General features: G+C 41.2%; 3 protein-coding genes across 7 annotated transcripts in view; 1 reads left to right on the top strand and 2 right to left on the bottom strand.

Moving 5' to 3' along the window:
- The window catches only part of LOC124211272 (homeobox protein aristaless), a 62,810-nt gene extending 55,833 nt beyond the window's left edge, over positions 1–6,977 (bottom strand). The window contains exon 1 of one of the 2 annotated variants that reach the window (XM_069133201.1): positions 5,620–6,977. In XM_069133201.1, coding sequence (XP_068989302.1) covers positions 5,620–5,794 — 175 coding nt within the window. In that variant the 5' untranslated portion in view covers positions 5,795–6,977. The remainder of the gene's footprint in view (positions 1–5,619) is intronic. The other variant, XM_069133204.1, reaches the window with a different exon arrangement.
- Positions 6,660–21,313, top strand: LOC124211275 (ras-like GTP-binding protein RhoL). 3 transcript variants are annotated; one of them, XM_046610168.2, is made up of 6 exons: positions 6,660–6,864; positions 16,291–16,561; positions 19,507–19,636; positions 20,009–20,123; positions 20,236–20,353; positions 20,482–21,313. In XM_046610168.2, exons 2-6 carry the CDS (start codon positions 16,537–16,539, stop codon positions 20,682–20,684), a joined length of 591 nt encoding a protein of 196 aa, XP_046466124.1. In that variant the 5' UTR covers positions 6,660–6,864; positions 16,291–16,536; the 3' UTR covers positions 20,685–21,313. The 3 variants fall into 3 exon arrangements, with proteins under 3 accessions (XP_046466124.1, XP_046466123.1, XP_046466121.1); XM_046610167.2 differs by lacking the exon at positions 6,660–6,864 and adding an exon at positions 10,643–10,886; XM_046610165.2 differs by lacking the exons at positions 6,660–6,864; positions 16,291–16,561 and adding an exon at positions 10,643–10,886.
- On the bottom strand, positions 20,714–22,469 carry Cbp20 (cap binding protein 20). Of its 2 annotated transcripts, XM_046610172.2 has the most exons (4): positions 22,247–22,469; positions 21,840–22,160; positions 21,515–21,665; positions 20,714–21,096 (listed from the first exon to the last, which is right to left on the bottom strand). In XM_046610172.2, exons 1-3 carry the CDS (start codon positions 22,313–22,315, stop codon positions 21,561–21,563), a joined length of 495 nt encoding a protein of 164 aa, XP_046466128.1. In that variant the 5' UTR covers positions 22,316–22,469; the 3' UTR covers positions 20,714–21,096; positions 21,515–21,560. The 2 variants fall into 2 exon arrangements, with proteins under 2 accessions (XP_046466128.1, XP_046466127.1); XM_046610171.1 differs by lacking the exon at positions 20,714–21,096 and having other exon boundaries at positions 21,436–21,665.
- Between the last annotated feature and the right edge of the window lie 436 nt (positions 22,470–22,905).

Below are 22,905 nucleotides of genomic sequence, written 5' to 3'. Positions count from 1 at the left end.
GTGCAGATAATTTGAATTTGCGATTGTTCCGTAACAAGCAGATCCTCGCGATGATCTACCTATGCGAGGCAATCTGTTTTAAAAACCATTTACGATTTGCAATTTGTCGACCTTTGCGACAATTTTCCAACTACGTGACAAACAAATTTTCTAAACGTAGAAACAAATTCACCAACTTTAAATTAGCGAAGGGTACGATTCTTGAGATCAGCGGCAACCATCCACGCCGGCATCGCGAAGCCTGATCACCTGATCATCGCTGCAGCTAACGAGCCGGTTTCTCCAAATTACGGACTACAGGGATCGGTCCTCGGAAGAAAAGCCGAAGAATGAAAAGAATCGGGCTACGAAGAAGCCAAGATCGGAAGAAAGAACGCGGGAAGGGAGAGCTGAAGATCAGAGAGGAGGTGCTGTTACCGATAAAACGCAATTAGAGAAGCAGATCCGGCGCATAGTCGCTGCCTCTCAGAAAGCACTCGCCAACTTTTTGGCTCGCGATTTTCGCCCCTCCTTCCACCATCTTTTGCTTTATTTCTTTCGTTTTCTCTCGTGATTCGGCCTGACCGACGCGACGCGACGAGCCGCTTGAATACAGGTAAGTTTACCACATCGGCTCTATCGAGTCCCCGAAAAGCTTCTAAACGAGACAACACGAGCCTCGAGAATCGGTTGATTTATTCATTCTCAGATTCGCAAAGCGTCCGACTGGTTTTCCGCAATTACAGGAACTTACACAGCCGAAGCTCCCCATCTAAAAGCCGATGGACCAGGTACTCCCGATCGGAGTCAACGTCGCGTTTCACCCTATAGGTATACAATGATCGACCCGCAGCCCCGTTTTTCGTCGTCAATTCTTCGCCGCTGTAAATACAATTAACTTCGCAGCCTCGAACCCGCGGTAGCTCAACGAGCTTCCACTATTCCCCAACATTCAATTTTCCAGTAAACAATAATAGCCGTTTCCATAGATGTAATAGAAAGCGTTCATTGTCAGGACTACACCTCGTGTCTCCGTTCGTCATCAATCACTCGGTTAATTTATTACGCGTAACAGACATTACTTGTTAAAGGGATATCTCCTGACAGTAGCAATAACAAAAGCCGAGGAAGGCGCGATGGATACACAAGACTTTGACAATATTTCGTACATGTTACACACCTACCACGCATAAATACTCCATTTACCCCGATCCCCCGTAACAAACGTGTTACTACCCCCAAGTTTCGAGGAAGGAAGGGGATCTTCGCCCCCTTCGGTAGCGCCTATCACGTGCCACAGTACGGATCGTGATACGCGTGATACCCCGTGTACGAGAATCGCGAGGGCCAATCAGCCGCGAGCCGGCGACGCCATTCCCTCGTAGATTATACCAACAACGGTCTATCTGTATATAATTTATACGGTCAGGGTACCTTGTACAAGCTGCGTTATACATCCGTCAGCTTCGCGATGGTGTAGAATCGGGAATCAGCTATCGCGGAAAAAGAGAGCCGGATTTGATTAATCGCCCGCAGAACAATTATACATATACGCGGCAGCGAATCATACATGCACGCATGCGTACATTCGTACCTACCTGTGTGTGTGTATCGAGGTACACGTTTAAGCGTTACAAGCACCTGTACGTTGAGGTTCGACATACCTAATAATGGTGGATGGACTTGTATCTTTAATACATACCCACTTGGTTTCTAGATACTTTACGTGCGCGCTTGCATACGTGGATATACACGTAAATGTTTAGTTATAAGTACCTATATCTATACGTTCTGTACGGCTCGCAGTGCAGTGGGTAATAACGGGTAATTACTTATCTTTTCAATTACTATCGCCTTTCCGTCAACACCCATTATATACCCGCACTGTGTACGCCCGAGTGGCAGCTCCCTCTTGTATTACACCCTTATGTACGTAGGTATGTACGTAGGTACGTATTCTTGGGGCGATAACCGCCGCACGGTCACCGTAAGGAAGTCCGAGGCGTATCGTTGAAACCATAAAAACAATCGTGATTTGTTTTTTTCTTGAATAATTAGTCGCGGCGACGAGGATTACTGGTAATCGTGTATTTTCATTCTCGCGTTACAATAACACTGGACGACGCGCGAAAATCTGTCTTGGTGATCGAATAAATTGTTCTTCTTTTTTTTTCTCTCTATCCTATATTGACTGTTTTGGTAAGGCGAACTTCATGGCGCCGAGGTAAACGTTGATTGTCATCGCAACTCTTATTGTTAGATGTTCGTAATAAAGAGAAATAAAAAAAATTTATGATTTTCGTCGTGTTTGTCATTGTCACTTCAGCTAATGTAAAACATTCCGTGAGATTCTACCAGACTGCCGAATTCACTTCGAACCGTCGAGTTTTCAAAACCAAAGCAAATTTTCTCAAGAATAATAATTAATGCCTCTTTTTTCAATAAATCATAAACTTTCATTCGAGATGATATTCATTGCAATTTTCGATTATAACTTCTCTTTGGAATTTTTCTGAGACCCTTCACCAATATCATAAAATGTTTTTTCGGGTTATTCAGACTCCAGCATATATTAGCAATCCAATAACCGTATAGTGAATACAAAATAATGCATCAATATATATTATTGAATACATGCCGACTCAATTCAGACTCAGCGTGAAGTATACATCAGGCGATTTCTATGCGATATCGTGTCGAAAGTAGAATCTAAAAACCTATCTAATGACTATAAAATAAAAAAACGAAATTTTGTTTACAAATAAATCAAGACTACAACTTTACTTTTAGACCATCAACTATCGTATGCTCTGGTAAGCTGAGATTTTTTTCGTGAAAGGTGAGAGTTTTCAGTTCTATCTGGACCCATGAAAGAAATATATAGATTTCGTCGGACAAGGTCAGTGAAGAAATAATTTCTGTTGTACAGCGTAATTTGCAAAGTTAAGTATAGGTATGTATGAAAGATTAACGTATACATGAGTTAACGCGATCAAAATATATCAACAGGCAACGCGGGAAACGTGTTGCCGAGTTCACGAAACTTTGGCTAAATAAGAATAACCATTAAGACATTGTGTATAGAAGTGTGGTTTGAAAACGCAGGATAATCTCGGTAGATAATCAGAGTTAATTTGCAAAACAGGATAATCTCGGTCCGTCGAGAGAGGCTCAACCATCTCACGCGACCAGCGTAACGTATCAGCTAACTTTGATAAATGGAGCAAAAACGCAGTTTCGGACACGCTGTAATTATTTGCGTAAATGAACTTAATTTTTTACATTAACGAGCAGAAATTTTTTGATATTAATGACGCCGTTCAGCGGTTTTGAACCGCGTTTCAGTCTATTCATCATTCGGCAATTTATTCATGATATTTTATTACATACAGCAAATTTACAACTTGTCAGCGAAACGACACGATTGTCGAAACATATTTTAACGGATCTCTAATCTGATTTCGTAAGTTCGTTGCACTCCGTATAACGAACACAGGAAGTTACATACAAGTAAAATTTAGTTTGCTACCTCTTATTTCTGAAACAGTGCGACACGCGACAGTTTTTCGACCACGATTATAACAATCTATGGCAAACACAAAGATGTACACTAAAAATTTACCGATTGCAAGAAATGTTTGCAAAATATGATTTGAATTTTGACAGAGAAGAATTGGATAAGGGTTGAATAAGATCTTGGAGAACTAGAGAAGATTTCACAACAAAGCGGCGAGAATAGAGAAAATTACGTAAATGCGTGATATGTATACATATGCACACCTGCACGCGTTGTCCCGCGGAAAGTTATAATAATGCGTTTTTAATTGGACGCCATTTTGATCATTAATTATACATCTACGCGGTTCTAAGACAGAGTTACACGCTAGAGAATGAAAAATTTTTTTCCTGTCCCCGGCAGTGATATCAAGACAGCGAGACGCTCCAGCTCTGCCGATTGTAATCTACACACAACGCGGAACCGCGTCTAACGTCTTGCATGTACGTTCTTGTTATACATATTTAGAGAGTCTAAGCGTATATTATGATGCGCGTACTTGACGCCGAGTCAAGTTTAAGCGTCGGTGGATAAGCGAGGTCTGCTGTTTCTAATCGCGAGCGAGAACAGTACCTAAGAACAAGAAAGGACGTACGTATTATACATCGTGTGTACGATGTTCCATAGATTAAGAGGATACTGTACTAAGACCTTACCGACCGAGTGAAATGTCACTGAATTCTGTTATTGCCCACGCTTACGCATCCCTGAAGCAAAGAAAAAGTTACCTACAACGCCATTCTACATGCAATGCCGAACAGGACATCCCAAATTTTTTATTTCTTTTTTTGTTTCATGCGAGAATAACGCCAGGAAACGTAGGCCTGCAATAAGTGGTAATTGAATTACAGGAATACACGTGCTGGCATTATTCTTGCGTAAAACAAAACTTTTTCCAGATATTCGATCACTCGGCACTGCATGTATAGAACGACGCTATCCGATGCTTCTTTGCGTTAGTGATGCGTAAGCGTAGGCAACAGTCAAAATAAGTGATTTTTCGCTCAATCCGTAAAGACTGAATGTACGTAGATGTACCGAATCATTGTCAATTTAAAAAATAGTACGAGTATACATGTAAATTACATAGGTATATATAATGACTGAACGATCGGTACGTATGCCAGGATAAGTGAGACACTTTTTATTGTTTCGTACCGTTCAATTGCTTGGGCATATACCAATGCAACGCTGAAATTCAACCATCGACGTATGGAAGATGAAAAAGTGCAAACAACAATTGGGCAACTTCAAATACTTAACAACACAGAAATGTATACTAAGAGAAGGAATAATTCACATTCTAATTTAATCGGAGTAAAGATTTTCCTTGTTGCGACTAGGATGTAAAAAGAAAGATTTAACTTTACATTAGAACACAGTGGTAGAACAATGTGCATAACGAATCATTTTGCTTTACATTGTTCGCTGTCAAGTGAATCAATTCAACTTTGAGGATATGAGTAGGTGCAGAGTACCTATCGTTAATTAATGGAACGATATCAATTACAGTGTTACAGCGGAATTTGAAATACCTATGTCTCAAAGTCTTGAATTTTGAAATATATCTGCGAGGCTCACAACTGTATACTACATATAATTGATAACAATATTACTGGCTGTCAATAAAATCCGCACTTTTTTTACGTCTAGCGATTATCATCCAGAGTTTCGAGTTTAAAAAATATGAAATCCACACACGTGGAAAAAAAGGCGCAGAAGAAATTCAGGAAAAACTATTGACAATTCAACATCGGCGTTCACACCTGTAACACCGGTCAACACGAATTTTGAGTTTGGGTTCTATACATCAAATTTTGAATTTGTCCACGTAACTAATAAAAGAAAAAATAGTTATATTAGATAAAATTTGCTTTTTTATTTCAATGCGCCGCCACCTGCTGCATTACGTGTTATTCGATGTACAGAATCAAAACTTATTCACTTACATGTAAAATTCGAAAAAAAGCAAATGACTATTTTTTTTTTTTTTTTTTTTTGCACCCGTGTACCAATAAATTGAAAGTGGAAATATCGACTCTCGTCAAAATTCATAGATCGTGTAATAAAATCGAGGTGTTTACCTGGCGTCGACAGGGAGCGTTGCGCTGGTTTGGACGGGAAGCCGTCGGAATCGCCAACGTCGACGAGGCTCCGGATGCTGAAGACGCTCTTGGCGACCCGGGTCTTGTGCAGATCGCCTGGGAGGGAAACCGGGCCGTCGGTTGGGCGTCGTTGCGTCGTCCTCAAATCCATCATACGTATCCCGGAGCGGCACAGTCTCTCCAAAATTCCTCGATGCCGATCCAGCTATCTTCCTCTTTCAAACGTAACGTCACTGTTCGACGCGGCGTCGATTTCGGGTCGCGTGCCGCCTCTCATGTGCGCGCAGTGAGTTACGTGAACAATCTAGAAGGCACGCGGCAAAAACCTCACTCGTCAAATAATTGCCCATAAAATCAGCCACCAATGCCGTTAATTATACCGGATAGATAATACGCTCGCGACAATACTTGTACGTATTCGTCCTGCGGCATCAGTTCCTGCGCGTTACTTGCACCAACTCTTTAGCGTCATCAGATATAACATCAATACCTACGGCATTGCGGCGTAATATCTTCCCGGTTCGTTTTTCGTTGCACAATACGATTATACGTTATACTTTACTATACATGTACACATTAATCCGTCCGAGCGTTAAACACTTTATCCCCTCTTCACATTTGTATATTTGTCACGGGAATGCCACGTGCGCTACACTGTAGGGATAAAACTCGATATCCGCATGACCCGCGTTGTACTTGGAGTCGATTACCGACGGATATATATGTGTGTATACACATATATATATATATACATACATATAATATATATATATATCCAATACCGCAGCACAGTTTAATATCGAGTTATACCGCATAAATTAGCACACACGTCGTCAACCTGGTTATCACATTATTTCGTTCGTCTTAACGCGTTGCGTACATCCTTGAATTTGTGAACGAAAAACGAGCTCCCCCGACACGAGATGTTTACAGGACACGGCACACTCTGCACTCCGGTCAAATACGTACGTCCGCGCCGTTCGAAATCAGTCCGACCAGTGTGAATCCAACAGCCTTCTTCACCTGACCGATGTTCCTTCCCGTCGCGTGTGTGCGCACAGTAAAGTACACACGTACATGGTATGTAAGAACAAAACACCCCGATACAAGTGACGGATACGTAGAGGATATCGACGGGACGAGAGACTTTGAGAGTCAGTCCTGAACGCGGGAGAGCGGAGCTTGTCCTACGCCGTGCGAGTGACGAGTGTCGACTGGCCTAAGGTAAACAAAACCTCTCTGTCTCTTTCTCTCTCTCACTCTCTCTCTCTCTCTCTGTCTCTTTATCTTTTTCTCTTTCTCTATCTCGGTACAATTTTCACACTAGAACGGCGCGGCGTTCGCGGGTGCTAAACGCGCTGTTTTCACGTCCGACACGTGATCGGGCCAATTATACTTTCATCGTTCTTTCACCGCTCCCTCCCCCCCACCCCCTCGCTGCCCCTCCGCCACCTCCTCCTCATCCTACTCCTACTCCTCCTTCGTAGAACGACGCGGACTCGGTTATTGTCAAGGGACGTAGGGGCCTCCGGTTCTCTGCGTAATGTGTATTTATAATGTTTGTATATATTCGGTTCGCTTGGGTCGCGTCGCGGACTCTCTCTCGACTCGGGGACACGGGAATGCGCGCGCCCGGCTCGAATCGCTCGGTCTTCCTGCGGCGGGAGCCCTTTCTTCCTCCTCTTCCTCCTCCTCCTCCTCCTCCTCCTCCTCCTCTTCCTCCTCCTCCTCCTCCTCCTCCTCCTCCTCCTCCTCCTCCTCCTCCTCCTCCTCCTCCTCCTCCTCTTCGCAGTCCCAGGTATCGCCCAGGTCGACCCCTCCCACACCCGAGACACGCCCCGCGCTAATACGATTATACAAAATGGCGACGGAAACGGCTACGCCTATCCCTTACACGAGCTAAAAGAGGGCTAAGGGTACGAGTTGTTTACGCGGTACTGATGGGAGGGTTGCGCCGATCATGCTGGGTAAAGCACAACCCGCGACGAGCCGACGCTGCGAGGGTACGGAAAATAAATCAATTCGACCACTCTTGAGGTGACTCGTTTCTTCGATTAGGTATCTCTTTTAATCGTCACAATATTCAGTTCTGGAAATGTCAGAGACCGTTGATATAGGGAAAAATTCAATTTAAGCAGTCGAAGGTACCATGAGCATTTTATTTATTTATTTATTTTTTTTTTTGTTTTCCACTTCCGTAAAGTTAGAAGTTCGAATTTTATAATGCTTCGGTTCAATTACCTATCACGTATACCAATTCCGTTGCGAGTCAAACACAAATATAGGAACGTGTAAATATCTTACATCCATCCAACCAACGCGGGATAATTTTTCAGAGATATTTAGATTCGCGAACGACTTATTTTACATTAGCGTATTCGGGCGTATCCCGGAAAATACATGATTTACAGTTTGAAAATTATGACGTAAAATGCAATTTTTGTTTTACCAGAAATATATCAAAGTATAGATTTGCATGTGACTCCAGAAAACAGGATTTGGAAATATGGAATACGGTTATAATCTCGTTCATTAAATTGAAGAGGGGGGGGGGGGGGGGGGCTCAGTCTCTTTACGGTTTGAACAAATAGATATAATTGAAAATACTAACATCTAACGATGGTCTATTCGCCAGTTTTCTTTTAAAATCACGGCACTCTGAATGAAAAGTTTTCATCCGAATAAAAACATTAAGAATTAAAAATAGTGATTAACGATGATGAGAACCAAAATAATAATCATTCTGACTGTTACGCGAGTTTTAAAAAAATCGTTGATCGTGAGAAGCAAAATCATCGAATCGTGCACCGTATCGCGGTTTTAAGGGTGTTTCATCGTCTTACCCACACAATAACGATTTTAAATGTATATCATTCGAAATTCAAATGAAATTGATTACAATTTTGATAACTTTGAAGAAAAAATAACAATTTCAACCAATAGGTACCTGAATTGACAATTAGTTGTTCATGTTTCTTGTAAAATTAGTTATTTGCAAGCCCTGACCTCGTAATTTCTCAATATATATTATTAGGTTTTACTGAAAATCGTTATAAACCTATTTGCATAAAAAACACTCTGCTAAGAATATACACATAAAACATGTAGTACAGAGATGAAAAAAAAATATCGTCACTACTTTATACCTCTTATCGTCTCTACCCATTCTACTACACAATTTAGCTGTACTTACCGACAGTCGACATCCGTCACTTTACGTCTACGGGACTACAAACCCGACCTCTATAATTCATAAAACCCTGCGTACGCGTACAAAGAGGATTCGAGAACGTCGATCAATATTTCAACCTGCCAGCGAGCAATCAATTATTGATCCCTACACACGCATGACGCAAGCGAGCAATCATAGGTACAAATCCATTGAACTCTTCGATGGGCTGCTAACCGGCAACAGAGTGTCGGTTTGAATCATGTTTGGCTTCGACATGAGCGCGCGGTGACATCTGTTGACATCTAAAACAACTACGAACTACCGTTACCGACCGTTGCCACACGCCGTTCTTACCGACGCCAAAAAAGTTGCCCGCGGAGGGTTCAACGACACCTTGAATTTTTCAGCCTGCAGTGTCGCTCATTGACATTGAAACTTGCAGCCGATTTTGAACCGCGCAAAGTCGTATAACTCGAACTTTGATTAATATGGAACTGATTTGGATTGAAAATAGGCAATGTCGATTGTGCCGAACGGGAGCGATGCACCGAATAAATTGCCACGCCGACAGGAAGCAAGATTTGGAGTAAAACTCATGTTTATTTATGACTGATTTTGCATCCATGAATATTACGAGCGAATTCCAATTCGCGGTATTACAACGATACGCTATCCCGCATCTTCGCGTGTCGTACACACGTCTATCCGTACAAATACCTATACCACGTATGTACATACATGTATAATAAATTGCGTGCAATGAGTAATTATGCGCTGCGCCATACTCGTCGAACAATCGACACCCTCAAGAGCTGTCTTTGCTGAAAGAATTTTTAATGCGTCAACGTGACCGGGAGCCTCGATAAAAGACTGCACGGGGCATTGTGCGACGGAAATCTCGTGTACGTTTTTGCGCGAGATTCTCTTCCGCGCGACCATTATACGTTCCTTACCTTCATTGGAATTCGAATTATAAGCGACAAGTCGCCCGGAGTATCATTTCTACGTCGCGATAAGACGGTATAGTAGACATGCGCAGCGCTCTTACGATTGGTAGACTCACCGTAGAAAATAATTCTACGTTCTTTCATTGCATTGAATAATCACCCGTCTTCGCATTGTTGCTGATAAGAAAATAAAATCCCGTCTTAAATCTCAACGAGCGTAATTAAGGTTGACATGAAAATCGTCGGGCGAAAGGGTTGAAGTGTAACACGAAAAACTCGTCAGAAGCTTTCGAGAACTATCGAAAACATCTATTCATATTTATTTCCCATTATTCTTACAACCTTTTACCGTTACTATATTACCAATAAAGCTTCTAAGATACGATTCTTCCGGTTTGAAATCGCATTTGTGAAATTTGTAAAGCAAGCGTAATTCCATCCTTGAATTCTATTGCTATTTCGATACTTAAACCAGTTTTATAAATGCGCTTGAAAAGCCGATTACGTAAATGTCACCTTTGCAGCATTTCAACGGCGTAACAATTCCTCGATTAAAGTTGATCGTTAATTAGTTAAAAATTTCTCTATCCGATCGTTACTTTCGACTCGAGAAGGACTAATTCACATCGGAGTATCAGCTCGCCGCGAAAAAGTTATACCTGGTTTACGAATTCCGTGCTCACTGCGGCAAGTGGGTCATCGCTGATCGAACCCAGCTGGACAAAGGTTTTCACAATATCCGTATATATTCTCTTGTATACATCCGTGTTGGAAAGGCTACCTGGAACATGTTGGTGGTCGCTGGTCCTGCGGTTTTCTACCGGGTAGTCGATGTGGAGGGGCATGGTTCTCGGAGGCAGCACGTTCCTTGTCAATTGTCGGCAGCGAGTCAGTCAGTCAGTTAGTCAGTCAGTCACGCAGTCAGTGAGATACCTGGTCGCCAGTTGGTTGCAAGTCGTCGAAGCGCGTACCTCGATTCTTATCGATAAGAATAAAAAAAAACCGTCCTTATCTATCAGTGCCGTAACAATTTCGCGAGGAAGAATTGGACCGCAGCCCAGTAGTTGTGCTTGTCACTTGAATGCAAGGGGAAATACGTGTCACCAATGCGTGGAGGATTATTGATGGTGAGTCGATGCAGGGTCCTTCACCGTGTCCTAGTCCTTGGCTTGCCGATCCTGCGGTCAGCATCCGTACTTCGATTGAATGGTTCATTAATGGTCCTGCCTTACAATCAATTACACGTGCGAAGTGCGCCTTAAAGAGTGCATTGTAGAGTGGGGTAGCATCTGGAGGCCGAGGTGTCGTTTCAGATCGAGTGAAATCCAGTGAAATCTAATTGCAGAAAATTTTTTACCACCTGCATTTATCACCGCAAGTAAAAATGCAGGCAACAAAAGTACCGTAAGCGAATTCTAAGGCGAAGCGTGATTTTTGCTCATTAGTCGATACTCGGCGATGACATTAAAAAAATTGGGACTCGGTACCCTGGGATCTAGATTAGAATTCGCTCCGCGATATCAACTCGGGCTAATCTTATCTCACCGCGAGTTCCATACCACAAACTGAATCTCTGTGTGTCATCGGCGACAATCGTGATACACGCGAACTTAGTTGTAGTTTGTTATTTTCTTCAGCGATACATTTATGATATTAATTTCGATAGAATAAAACTGCTGTACCGTTTGGAATGTAAACGAGGAACGTAATATATTTCTTTTTTTCTTTTCTTTTTTGGTGAATCGAGAGAAAAGAATCAGGCCTTGGTTCCTGCGCCTTTTAACAATTCCTCGTTCGCAAGTATGGCTTCGCAGTTTTGTAAATGGTTTTTTTTATAGCTGAGCTTAACGATTGTAAAAACAAGGAAATACCAACTGTTTCGCAATTCTCCGTCTACCGCGGAATGTGCAAGCTGTGCATTGAGTTTGCTTCGTGAACAAATAAAATAGGAGTCCCGTAAACGGCCAGCATCTCAAGTACATAAATTTCAAATGACACTATAATTTCTAAACGTAATCTATCGCGAAAGATCAACATGAAAATCTATTTGGTACAATCACGAAATTTCGAGTTATTCAAAGAAATGTATTCCCAGAATTCCTCGATAAATATAATTTGTTATAAGCTATTCCATCGCCTCAAGCTGCAAGTCATTGTAGATCCGTAACCACATTGTCATATCTTCAAACCATAGCCATAGTTGGCCATAAGAACTTACGTATACATAGAATATTCATCAAAACTCATAATTGACAACAAGGTTCAGTAAACAAAAACAGACATCGCGTAACAGCTGTTCTATTTTTAAACGTTACGGGATCGCCGGAGCCTCACGATCATCACTCTCACTCTTATTCACGGTGGCTGCAGGTCGTATGTTACCAGAGGGGGAGATGATATAAGGTGTGAATACCGAAGTACACATCATTCCGGCATAAAAAACTCACCGATTATGTAACACAGTGGTGTTGCTATCGGGATGGCAGCGACTAATTGGAAATATATGATAATTATACGTGATAATCCCATCGCTTTTCCAAACAATTTATATGTATCAGCGACTTTTCAGGTTAATTTTGAATTAGATAGGGCAAAGCAGCCGGCAAACGTATATCAGCTAGCTAGGTGTTTGTTTAGTGGTGCGTTTTACACCCCATATCAAACTGAAATGATAATTTACCACTGGATCGTATTTCAACTTAGTATTACTGTTTACAATACTAGCATGTCCCAGAATCTGTTCCACAAAACTTGAGTCCTGTCACGAGATTGAATTTCAAAGACCTTTTTATGGAAGGATCTGCTACTAGCCAAGTTTGTAATAGTTTTTCAAAACTGAACTAAAGTTCGATGAACTCTTGCTGCAAATTACCGAACAAATTCCAGACTTGATATAAACTCTAATTTTTCGTTATCTGATTTTTCTTCTAGAGAATTTACTTTAATTACTATTTTCTTGCTTTGCTGCACGGATAGAACGAAAAGAGTAGACTTTAATCAACACTGCGGGCAAAGGAGGGCCACACCAAGGTTTTCGGTAAATAATACCCATGACAAATGTAACTTTTACTATAAATGTAGATTCAGTTCAGTTTCAGATTTTAGTCCGCGCACAGAATCGTTCACTGTTTTTGAAGTAAAGTTTGCATTTTGCCAAGCATATTTTACTAAAAAAACCTGATGTGTCCCTCCTTTCCTTTAGTTTCAAGTAAAATCTGCCCTTTTATTCTCTCCGCGTGTAAGTCAGTTTGCGTACCTGTTTATGCGTATGCAAAGAGAATGATCGTCTATCACGATGAATGGCAACATTTTTTATACACGTATAGTACCTACAGAGACGAAAAATGATCGCTACACGTGGTAAAGTCCCGGCGTAAATATAGTACACGATGTCTGTGCGACGCATATGCCAGTGCGTATGTTCCTAACTCGATCGACGTCGATGGAACGGAATTAACGATCGGCTGTTGGCAACGAAATGGGATTCCTAATCGTCGATAACGAGTCGAGTATACACGTACATGCATATGCCAGGAATGCGCACGTGCACCTACGGCATATAAAGACAAGAACACGTTTTCGTTACCCACCTACCGCATATCCTCCGATTGCTTGGATTTCCGAGGGAACCAGTCTGCCGCAACTTTGGCGAACGGTGAAAATGCAGATCGAAACGCAAGTTGAAAGCGTTTCCATACCGATATACCGAGACAATTTCGCGATTCGTCCGACTAGCGAGAAGAATCGAGGGTCAGACTCTCCGAAATTATTCATTTTCAGCCGCAATGCAGTTGGTTATTTCTGGCGTAAATATTTTATCCAGCATATATGAGCCAAGGCCGGGGTAAAGCCGTGTAAACAGAGTTCGACATTCATGCTTCGTGCGTACCTGTACATAGAACGAAAAAATGAGGACAGTTACAATTTTCGCGTGACATGTAGGTAATACCGAAAAAGCACAACGTGGTTTGTCAAAGCGACACGCGACAGAGCAATTAGCGCATATTAAACCCGGCGTAACAGCATTGCCGAAAGATTGCAGCATTGTGAAGCTCGATGATGGAAAGCATTTCTGCCACGTCTTCGTTCGTCGATACCAGAGTTGCAAATAATGCATTACTTTTTTAATTGCATTAGTGTTTCCATTAAAACATTAAATTTAATGTTTCAATGGAAATTATTTCCATTATGAATTGAAAAAGTAATGGTTAATGCATTACTTTTTCATCAAAAAATTTGCAACCCTGGTCGATACTTTACAGCGATATTCCTCGCGACAAGAATTCTAACGTATCAGTGCAATAATTCAGAAATATTTCCATCGTTTTCCACTTGTAATAACGTAATGGCCACATGCATACAGGACACACAACGATGTCTGTAATGAATTCGTGCAGTGGTTTATGTATCTAATCTGACCAGATATGTTTAAACATTTCTCCGGCGTATACATGAATCATGTACCGGCTACTATTATCGTCGGGGTGAAAAACCTGCAAGTCTTTACTGACTTCAGCGGCATTTCACATGTAGTCATTCAGATAATACGCAGAGCGCTCGCATTTACACGATTCACGGTTAGCCAACAAAGTGCTAAAAACTCGCCTGATCTACCTAAACGTACGAAAAACTACATCCGTAAAAATTTCAATAAACTTGCTCGTCAAATGTGATTGTCAAATTTCCCCGATTCAGTTTGTTAAAAACCGCAATAACTCTGATCGGGGAAATATAGTCTACGCGTTATTGCGACGCATTTTAATCGCAGAAAACTCCAGCGTTTAACGTGTTGTCGGGAATCCCGGTTGTGTTATATTTTCGTACGTGGATATGGCGAAGTCTTCGGGGAACGCAATTTCGGTTTGACAGGAAAAGGAGGTTTATAGGCTCCAAGAATATCGTTTAACCCGGCAAAATTATGCTCAAGTTAGTTTTGGCTTCTAATTTTGAATCTTATACCCATTGAAAGTCAGCTGCCAAATTCAGCCAATACATTTCGGTAACAAACGACCGAACAATACGAACAAACATTACCCTGCTGTAGAAGAGCCAAATCGACGTGATAAAAAGCCTGAAAGTAACGAAGCTTGTCCTGTTTCGATTACACGACGTGTAAAATACAAATGAAAAAAATTAAAATTAACTTCCATTCTATCGGCAGCAGTTCAAAGCGTACTGACGCTGCGCAGCGAGCTACGGAAGGGCGGCGACGATCGGTCAAAGGAAGTGGTTTTCCCCGTCACGTCACGGAAAACAATGACTGCACGCATACATGAGTAAAGTTCACCAGCAGAGAGACGTACGAGAGATCGCGACATGTTTCGTGATACGGTTCTTCGCTTAGGGATACACGTATAACTCGTAGGGAAGAAAAGTGGAGCAAGTTTGTTGAAAATACTCGTAAGTCGTATGGTCGACCGGGGTGTTTATACGCGTATATTTGTAGGTGAGATTCTTGGGAAGGCGGAAGGTACTCGGTCTCGCCTTTCGACATCCCGCGGCAATATCGCGCAGCTGCGTTCCGCAATGATCGCGGATCCGGAATGAGCTGGGGCGTCACCGAATGCGTGATTAAATGAGGAAAATGAGGATGAGGAGGAGGAGGAGGTGGAGGGATGATCGCGGTTATGAACGCCGACATTAAGACAATACGATGTGCGTAACGTCGTTCGCCTCAAATTGCACCACAAAATACTGGGAACATTAATTCTCACTCCCTCTCGCCTCGTCATCAGAACTCGGATAATTACGCGCGTCCTTTGCTCTATGAACCGTAGTCATCCTCTGCAGAGACCCTCGCCCTCCGCCCTGATGAAAACGTTAGTCATGCGTCAGAGGCCGTGAATTTCACACCGCGAGAAATTTCTCTAGTATAAGTGGTTACCGTATGGTTTTTGATTCTCCTCATTTTTCACCATGACCAACAATTAACGTAGCTGTAGGTAAGTAGTTCTCGGTACGACATGAACGTGAGTTTGTACATGTAAGCTACCATGTTACCAGAGAATCTAGCATCTTTTAGTATTCACCTTGATTATACGTACAAGTTGCGAGTATTATAATTCGATCTTGGAGCAAGAATAAATATTCATTTTAACGCTTTATTCAACATTATGCATTATAATTTTATATGATATGAGACAAAAAGGGTGCATACCATGTTCAATGATGATATCATGGTGGAGAAATGTGTGAGAATAAAAAAAAATAAAGAAATTAAAAGAATTAAAAAACAGGTCAATTCCCGATATTCTTTAATCATCATCTGATTAGTTGCTGCTTGAAATTGGTACGAATCGATGCCGGCTTACAGCGCTAGAAACGCGATAAGGCTTCCCCCGATCATATAACCAATTACTGCTGGAGCAATTAGTATAACAGTTCGCGTTTCGAGCTCTGCGCACCGAAGCGGCTAGGCCGATCCTTTTGACGGTTAATTGAGCATAATGGTATCCAGTGTGTATTCCAACAAGCGTCTCGGTTGTCGGTCGATTTAAAATACGAGAACGCTGAATCTGTGCTGTGTTTTAGGTGGTGAACGATAATGTAGCCGTTGGTCCAAAGCCGAGGAAGCGATAAAGATAGAGAGGAAAAAGCTCGCGTGGAAGGGACTGTTAAACAAAACGTTGGGAGTAAAAAAACAACAGATTGAAAAACCTACGGCGCGATAAGGAACGCCGGACGCGAGACGAAGCGAAAGAAGAAGCTGCTCAACGTGTAATATATATACGTGAAGCTTCTTTCGAACAAGGGATAGAGAGCTGCGACGGCTGTCCGATGTGCGTTGGAAAAGCGTCGGAAGGTACGTATGATAATTTCTGTGAAAGAAGGAACGCTGCGCCTCTTTATCGGACCGCCATGGCCGCGCCGTGTTTATTATCATGCATGTAACCAAGTGACGACTACCTGCATCGCACCAAAGTCACCGACCTGACCTATCCTAGAGCAGCGTCTACGTACCCGCAACGTCAAAGAGTCTTGGCACCATTCATGTACGCATACATTTTTTTAAGAACGCTTTTATAATGCAGACGGGATGTCTATGGACAGAAATACTCGGTTAAAATAAACTCCTGTTACGGATGTATCGGGCGTACAGTCTGGCTGGAAGATTAGTATCTATGGTAAAAAAAAAAACGTTATGCAGGAAGGATCGAGATGGTTAAATTTGACTGGCACAGTACTTAAATTATTTCCAATTTTTTCCCCTGCTTATGCCAAAATCAACCGTTATTTGAACAATCTTTATAAATATCAATGTTCAAGCATTTGTTCTATGACTGTTTAGTTTTTACAGTTTTTGAACCAGACTGTATGCCTGGTACATTCTCAAGTTATACAGCATTGTATAAATTGAGAATTAAAAACGCGTGTGTAATACGTTCGTAAAACGAATTAGGCGTGTACAAATAGAGGTACAGTATGGATAAGGCAGATTTAAAACACATTGAAATTCTTCTCGTGAATGAATATTGATATATGAACGATCCATCGCGCGTTAGTCTCTACTTCCCGTCTAACAATGAGCATATGACTTGCACGAAAACTTCAAAGGACTATAACTATTGTAAATCTACGCGTTTTAAATTTTCTATGTTCCGATACGACGGAAGCAACAATTTTTCGAACACACGTTTACGAAATATAAATACAAATATTTTTATCACACATTTGACTAAAACCTGTACCGTATATAATAATACGCAAAGATAGAAAGTTTTATTTTTCTCAGCTGAATATTCTACGTTAGAAAGTATAAAAATATCAACGCCTTATAGGCACACCGAAAATGTCTCCGAGCTCAATTTCTGTACTTTAAACACGAATCTTCGAAGTAGAAAAAGAAGCTAATTTTCAAAATTCGTGTCAAGGCCTGCATAAGAATGAATTATCATGGCACCGATTAATTAGCACAAGTTTTAGGTATCAAGAAAATAACGATTCACGAACAGACACGTCCTCCAACGAGTGATTCGTATTACAGGCAGTGCAGAATCATACGGCATGTAAGATAATAAGAAATTTCTCTCGGCCCGAGAGAAGGAATCGTAGGACGTTGAAAAAGAAAAAGGAAAAGGTCGAGAGTTGATTGTCATGCGGCGCGAGGCGCCGCACAGGCCCATTGATACTGCATATAAGTATATGAGCCTTGCCCGCCGGATGTAGGACGAGCACGGTTTTATACACACAGTCGTCCTACTCACATGTGCGTGTTCATTATCATATTATATCTATCAACCCACAGCTGTTTGTTGGTAGCTGAAAAGATGCCTTTGGGAGGCTCAGGACGTCCCTGCAGTTTTAGAACAAACGTGCATGAAGTAAGCGTCGTAATTAAATCGTCCCGAGTTAATGCGGGCTCTGTTAGAATTCACGTTATTAACATTATACACAATTTCAAGCATTAAGAAGATAGAGGGATCCTGGTGAAAAATTCTACTACTGAGAATATTTACAGAAATTGGGCCATTTCGTATTACATATTTCTTTCAAAATTGTAAATACGCATAATTTTTCGTAATGATTTGTCAATGTTATTTAAAAATTGTAGTGCCTTGTAGATTTATAATTGAAAAAATACAAATTTTCATGAAAATCTAAAATCTTTCACGGAAAACAATTCTTTGTACAAAATTTTACGAAATGTCCCAATTTTCCTAAAAATTCGTAGAAAATCGTATAAATAATTTGCACCGTGGTAGAGAGGAGGACACAAACTGCATCGCACGGGGAGAAACGCGGCGGTATCGTGCGATAACTTCTTTCTCGTCTGAAAAACAAATACCTACTCAAAGTGGTCACCATCGCGTTTTTCCGCTTATCACGATTGTCCGTCTGCCAATATGCATCGTATGCATCGTATGCACTGCAGGAGATACTTGAACGCACCGACTCCGTAGGTGTAATATTTGCGATTCCACACAGGCGAGCACAAGTGCTTTGCTCCGAGGGCCGCGCGTTCCGAGGGATGGTAATACGTAGGAATTAAGTACAATAAACGAGCCGGAGATAAGAGAGACTATGAGACTATGGCGACTACCGGAGCGCGTGCGAGGACAGGATGCGTAGATTGACAATGAGTGACACGAGCGAGTCTAATGAATTGGTTTTGCGAAGGCGCGCCGAGCGTGAATTCCGAGCTGGACGAACAAGGAGCTACAACTGTTCCAACTTGCAGGTCGTAAGGCATAGGTTTTTCTTTTTTAACCCTTTGACTGCCGTTGCAGCATATTCGCGACAATGACGAAACAGCTATTTTTTTCTAACATTATCTTCAACTTGAATTTAAAAGCCGTAAAATAATTTGAAAAATTGTAACGCACGGTAAAGAAAATTTTCACTGAATAATTTCATTTGAAAAACTTTTTGGTTAAGGATGAAAACAGAAAAATCGTATTTTTAAAAGGTGTAATTTTTCAAATATTTTGATTGAGAAAAATTTCAAGCGGTTGGAAGATATGTTTTTTTTTTTAAAGGGGAAAAAGGCTTGGCCGTTAAAGGGTTAAATTGTCAACCGGCCCAAAAAACTGTCGATAAAATGAACGTGCGACGCAGTTGTAGTCAGGATGAATTTTACTCGGTAATCGATTTCCGACCGTTCTTTAAAGAGTTCGTCAAGTGCGAGAATAAAGTTTTACGATCAGAGTGTCAAGTCTTCACTCCGTATCAGCGAATGAACGATAATTAACGAGTTTACGGGTGCACGCGCGTAAATTTTAACACCGGAAATTCTCTTCTTTGTTCCAGAGGACGCGAGTATGGTGTCTCGGATACGACCGATAAAGGTCACCGCGGTTGGTGACGGCATGGTCGGTAAGACCTGCATGCTTATCACATACACGTCCAAGAAATTCCCCACCGAATACGTTCCCACAGTGTAAGCATCAAGAAACATCAAATAAATCGGACATACTAATTCCCTAATTTCAAATCAAATCGAATCTGTTCTATTACCAAACTTTATACAATTTTTCATAGACTAAAAGACACTCTCTGGTGAATTTCAACCCTTAATTTAATATTAAAAGTTTTCTATTTCTTTCTGATTCGAATTCATTGCAATGAAAGTTTTAAAAAATAAATAATTTGATATGTAATTCATGTTCATGTCAAGATTTGCGAAAGAAAGGGCTTCAATTCTAGGAACATTTGCAATTCCTTACCGCAATGCTGTGATCACATATTTTTAGTGTAAACAGAAAAGAGATCAGCTATACTTTCAGTTACTTTCAACATTTCTTTCGTCCAGGTTCGACAACTATGCAGACAACATATGCGTAGATGGACAGGAGTTCAATATGGTGCTTTGGGACACAGCCGGTCAAGAGGATTACGAAAGGCTTAGGCCTTTGTCGTACCCGAACGTAGGTTTACAATTTCAATTTCGTACACTAGTTGAAAATTCTATCAAATTTTTAACACTACAAAAATCCCGTATTATATTTTTTGCGAACCAAACTACGATATTCATTTTAGACGGATTGTTTTCTCCTGTGCTTTTCGATAAGTGCGCGCAGTTCGTACGAAAACGTAGCCAGCAAATGGTATCCGGAAATCAAGCACCACTGTCCCAACGTGCCAATTGTCCTTGTCGGTAAGTGCGTAATAAATATTTCAAGTATTCAATATTCCACATTATGCTGCTACGAGTGATGTGTGTTTGCCAACAACTGATCAGACTTTAGATTCCACTTAAAACTATTTATCATATATCTTGGATAGGCACCAAGGGTGACCTGAGGAACAGGGAGGACACGGATGTAATAACACCGGCAGAATGTAAGAAGATGAAGAAGAGAATCAAGGCCTACAAATACGTCGAATGTTCGGCAATAAAGTCAGAGGGACTGGAAGAGGTATTTGTAGAGGGGATTAGATCCGTGCTGAAAAAACCGGCACCGCGGAGACTGTGCGGTATTCTTTGAAACGGAATACAAGCACAATCGTATACATCACATATATTCACGCGGTACTTTGAAAATTGTTGATGTTACGGGACTACCCGTCAATAAGAAACGATAAGATTATTGTTATTAATTTTAGCATTACTATTATTATTATTATTTTAACCGGTGCCTACCATTAATAACATTAATATTATGATTGGACAAGTTATATCGCCGAAGCTTCATTTCTGATACTAAAAGACGCGAAAAGAACGAATTATAACCAAAGAATCCCTCTCGAGTCCTGCCGTGTACATACATATATATATATACAGTATTGTTCAGAGTATAAGCGGTCCCCGAATTCTGCGACAGTATTTCAGGATGTTTTTCTTGATTACACGCACAGAAGACTGGTCCGCGTATTAGACGACGACGATTTTGGCGGCTGCTGTCAACGACAAAAAAACCTCGGCTTATATCCAGAACAATACGATATGCATATATAATTGTAATGTATAATGTGCGAATATACGTGTGTCTTTTCTGTACAAAATATAATAATTAATAAAAAAAAAAATCTTCAACTGTCAACCAAAGTTGTATCGCGCGTGTACGTTATACATATTAAATATAATATCCGTAGGAATAAAGTTTTTTTACGTGCATATTGTGGGTGTGAAAACCTTTCTTCCATTTGTCACGAAACATGAATCATTTAATGACTTACACAAATATAAATAAATGAAATAAGGAGAACCAGATAGAATAACTCTTTCGCACACGAAAGTTCTTTGTCACCACAAAACTTTGTATATTCATCACAATATGCCTGTAGTTGTCAATGAATAGAATTAAACAATACGCACATCACCGATCATGATCAAATGTGATTGTCATCCATAGGTGTGTACTTCATCGACCAAATGCCCCATCCACAACGGGTGTTACTTTTTGTTGGATTATTTTTCCATAGCCACCTCTGCCACCGTCAAAGTCGGATCTGTACTCGTCTCTGACCTGGTAATTAGATGAAAATTATCAATCATTATAGTAACTCACGCAACATGTTTAAGTATCAACTTGAATCTTAAAATCAATTCAAACTATTAGATAAGTTTCCTGACTGGCAGAATTAGTCGGTGCTCCGTATTCAAGTTCCCCGATATTCAGGTATAGAATAAAGTATCTTACCTGACCACCTGTCTTTCCTCGACCATACTGTCTGCCTTCGATGAACCCAGCGTCCCAATCCGTACGTATAATTCTATCGTCTAAACGGGTCCCATTAACATATCGCATACAGTTTTCCGCATCGGGTCTCAAGTAGTACTCGACGAAGCAAAATCCACATGGAGTTTTTTTGTACTTATCCAGTCCCATAATAATTCGTCTAATGTCTCCGCACTTTGAAAATAGTTCATATATCTGCTCCTCTGTAGTGTAAAACGAGAGATTACCAATGTACAGAGTCGTCGAGTTCCTTAATAATCGGTCCTGTTCAACTCGAGATCCCTAAAGGAGGAGTAATAATGTTTTTTAACACGTCGAATAATGTTATTGAACAGGTTATGTTAGCGTAGAGTGATCGAAGTACGAACCTTAAAGTGCTGGTCACGATAAGAGCTGAGGTCAACCGACGGTGAAATTGGACTGGTCGATAGTGCCATCGCTTTATCCTCGTACCGTGAATTTGGTAATCAACTTTTGTAGTATCCCAATGTGTTTATTCGACCAGAAAAGTCAAATGCGCCGTCAAACTCCGACATACGTGCGTTTATGGCGTTTACGCTGCGTTCCGAGGTTTTCCTCGATAGGAACGCGGACGGTGGACCGCGAGCCGAGTGGAAAGCTGGAAACGGACTGCGACGAACCCGCCATATTTGAACGACCCAACCCGAAATTCAACCTGAAAACGGAACAAATCCAAATGGTAAATTATTAGTTTGATATGTAAGACGTGAGCGAAAGATTAAGAACCAATATAACGGAGGATGAAGGACATCGTGCACAGTATTTTGGAAAAAACGGTTGGCAATATTTTTGGTAAAGACATAACTTGTCGAGAGCCGGTCGATCGTTGCGACGACTACCAACCAGGAACTTTGGTCGAATTTGGCCGAACCGGCGTTAAAGTACGTATCTTTATCACGTCATTTTTAAGACCCATTTCAGCGATGCTGTGCGCATGGATCGTCCATGAGTTCAATGTCGGTATTGAGGAAAAGATAAGATAATTCTTCAAGATGCAGGACGATGT

The sequence above is a fragment of the Neodiprion pinetum genome, chromosome 2 (assembly GCF_021155775.2).
Source record: "Neodiprion pinetum isolate iyNeoPine1 chromosome 2, iyNeoPine1.2, whole genome shotgun sequence".
Taxonomy (NCBI): Eukaryota; Metazoa; Arthropoda; class Insecta; order Hymenoptera; family Diprionidae; genus Neodiprion; species Neodiprion pinetum.
The sequence above is the reverse complement of the archived record's forward strand: the minus strand, read 5'-3'. Positions and strand labels throughout refer to the sequence as shown.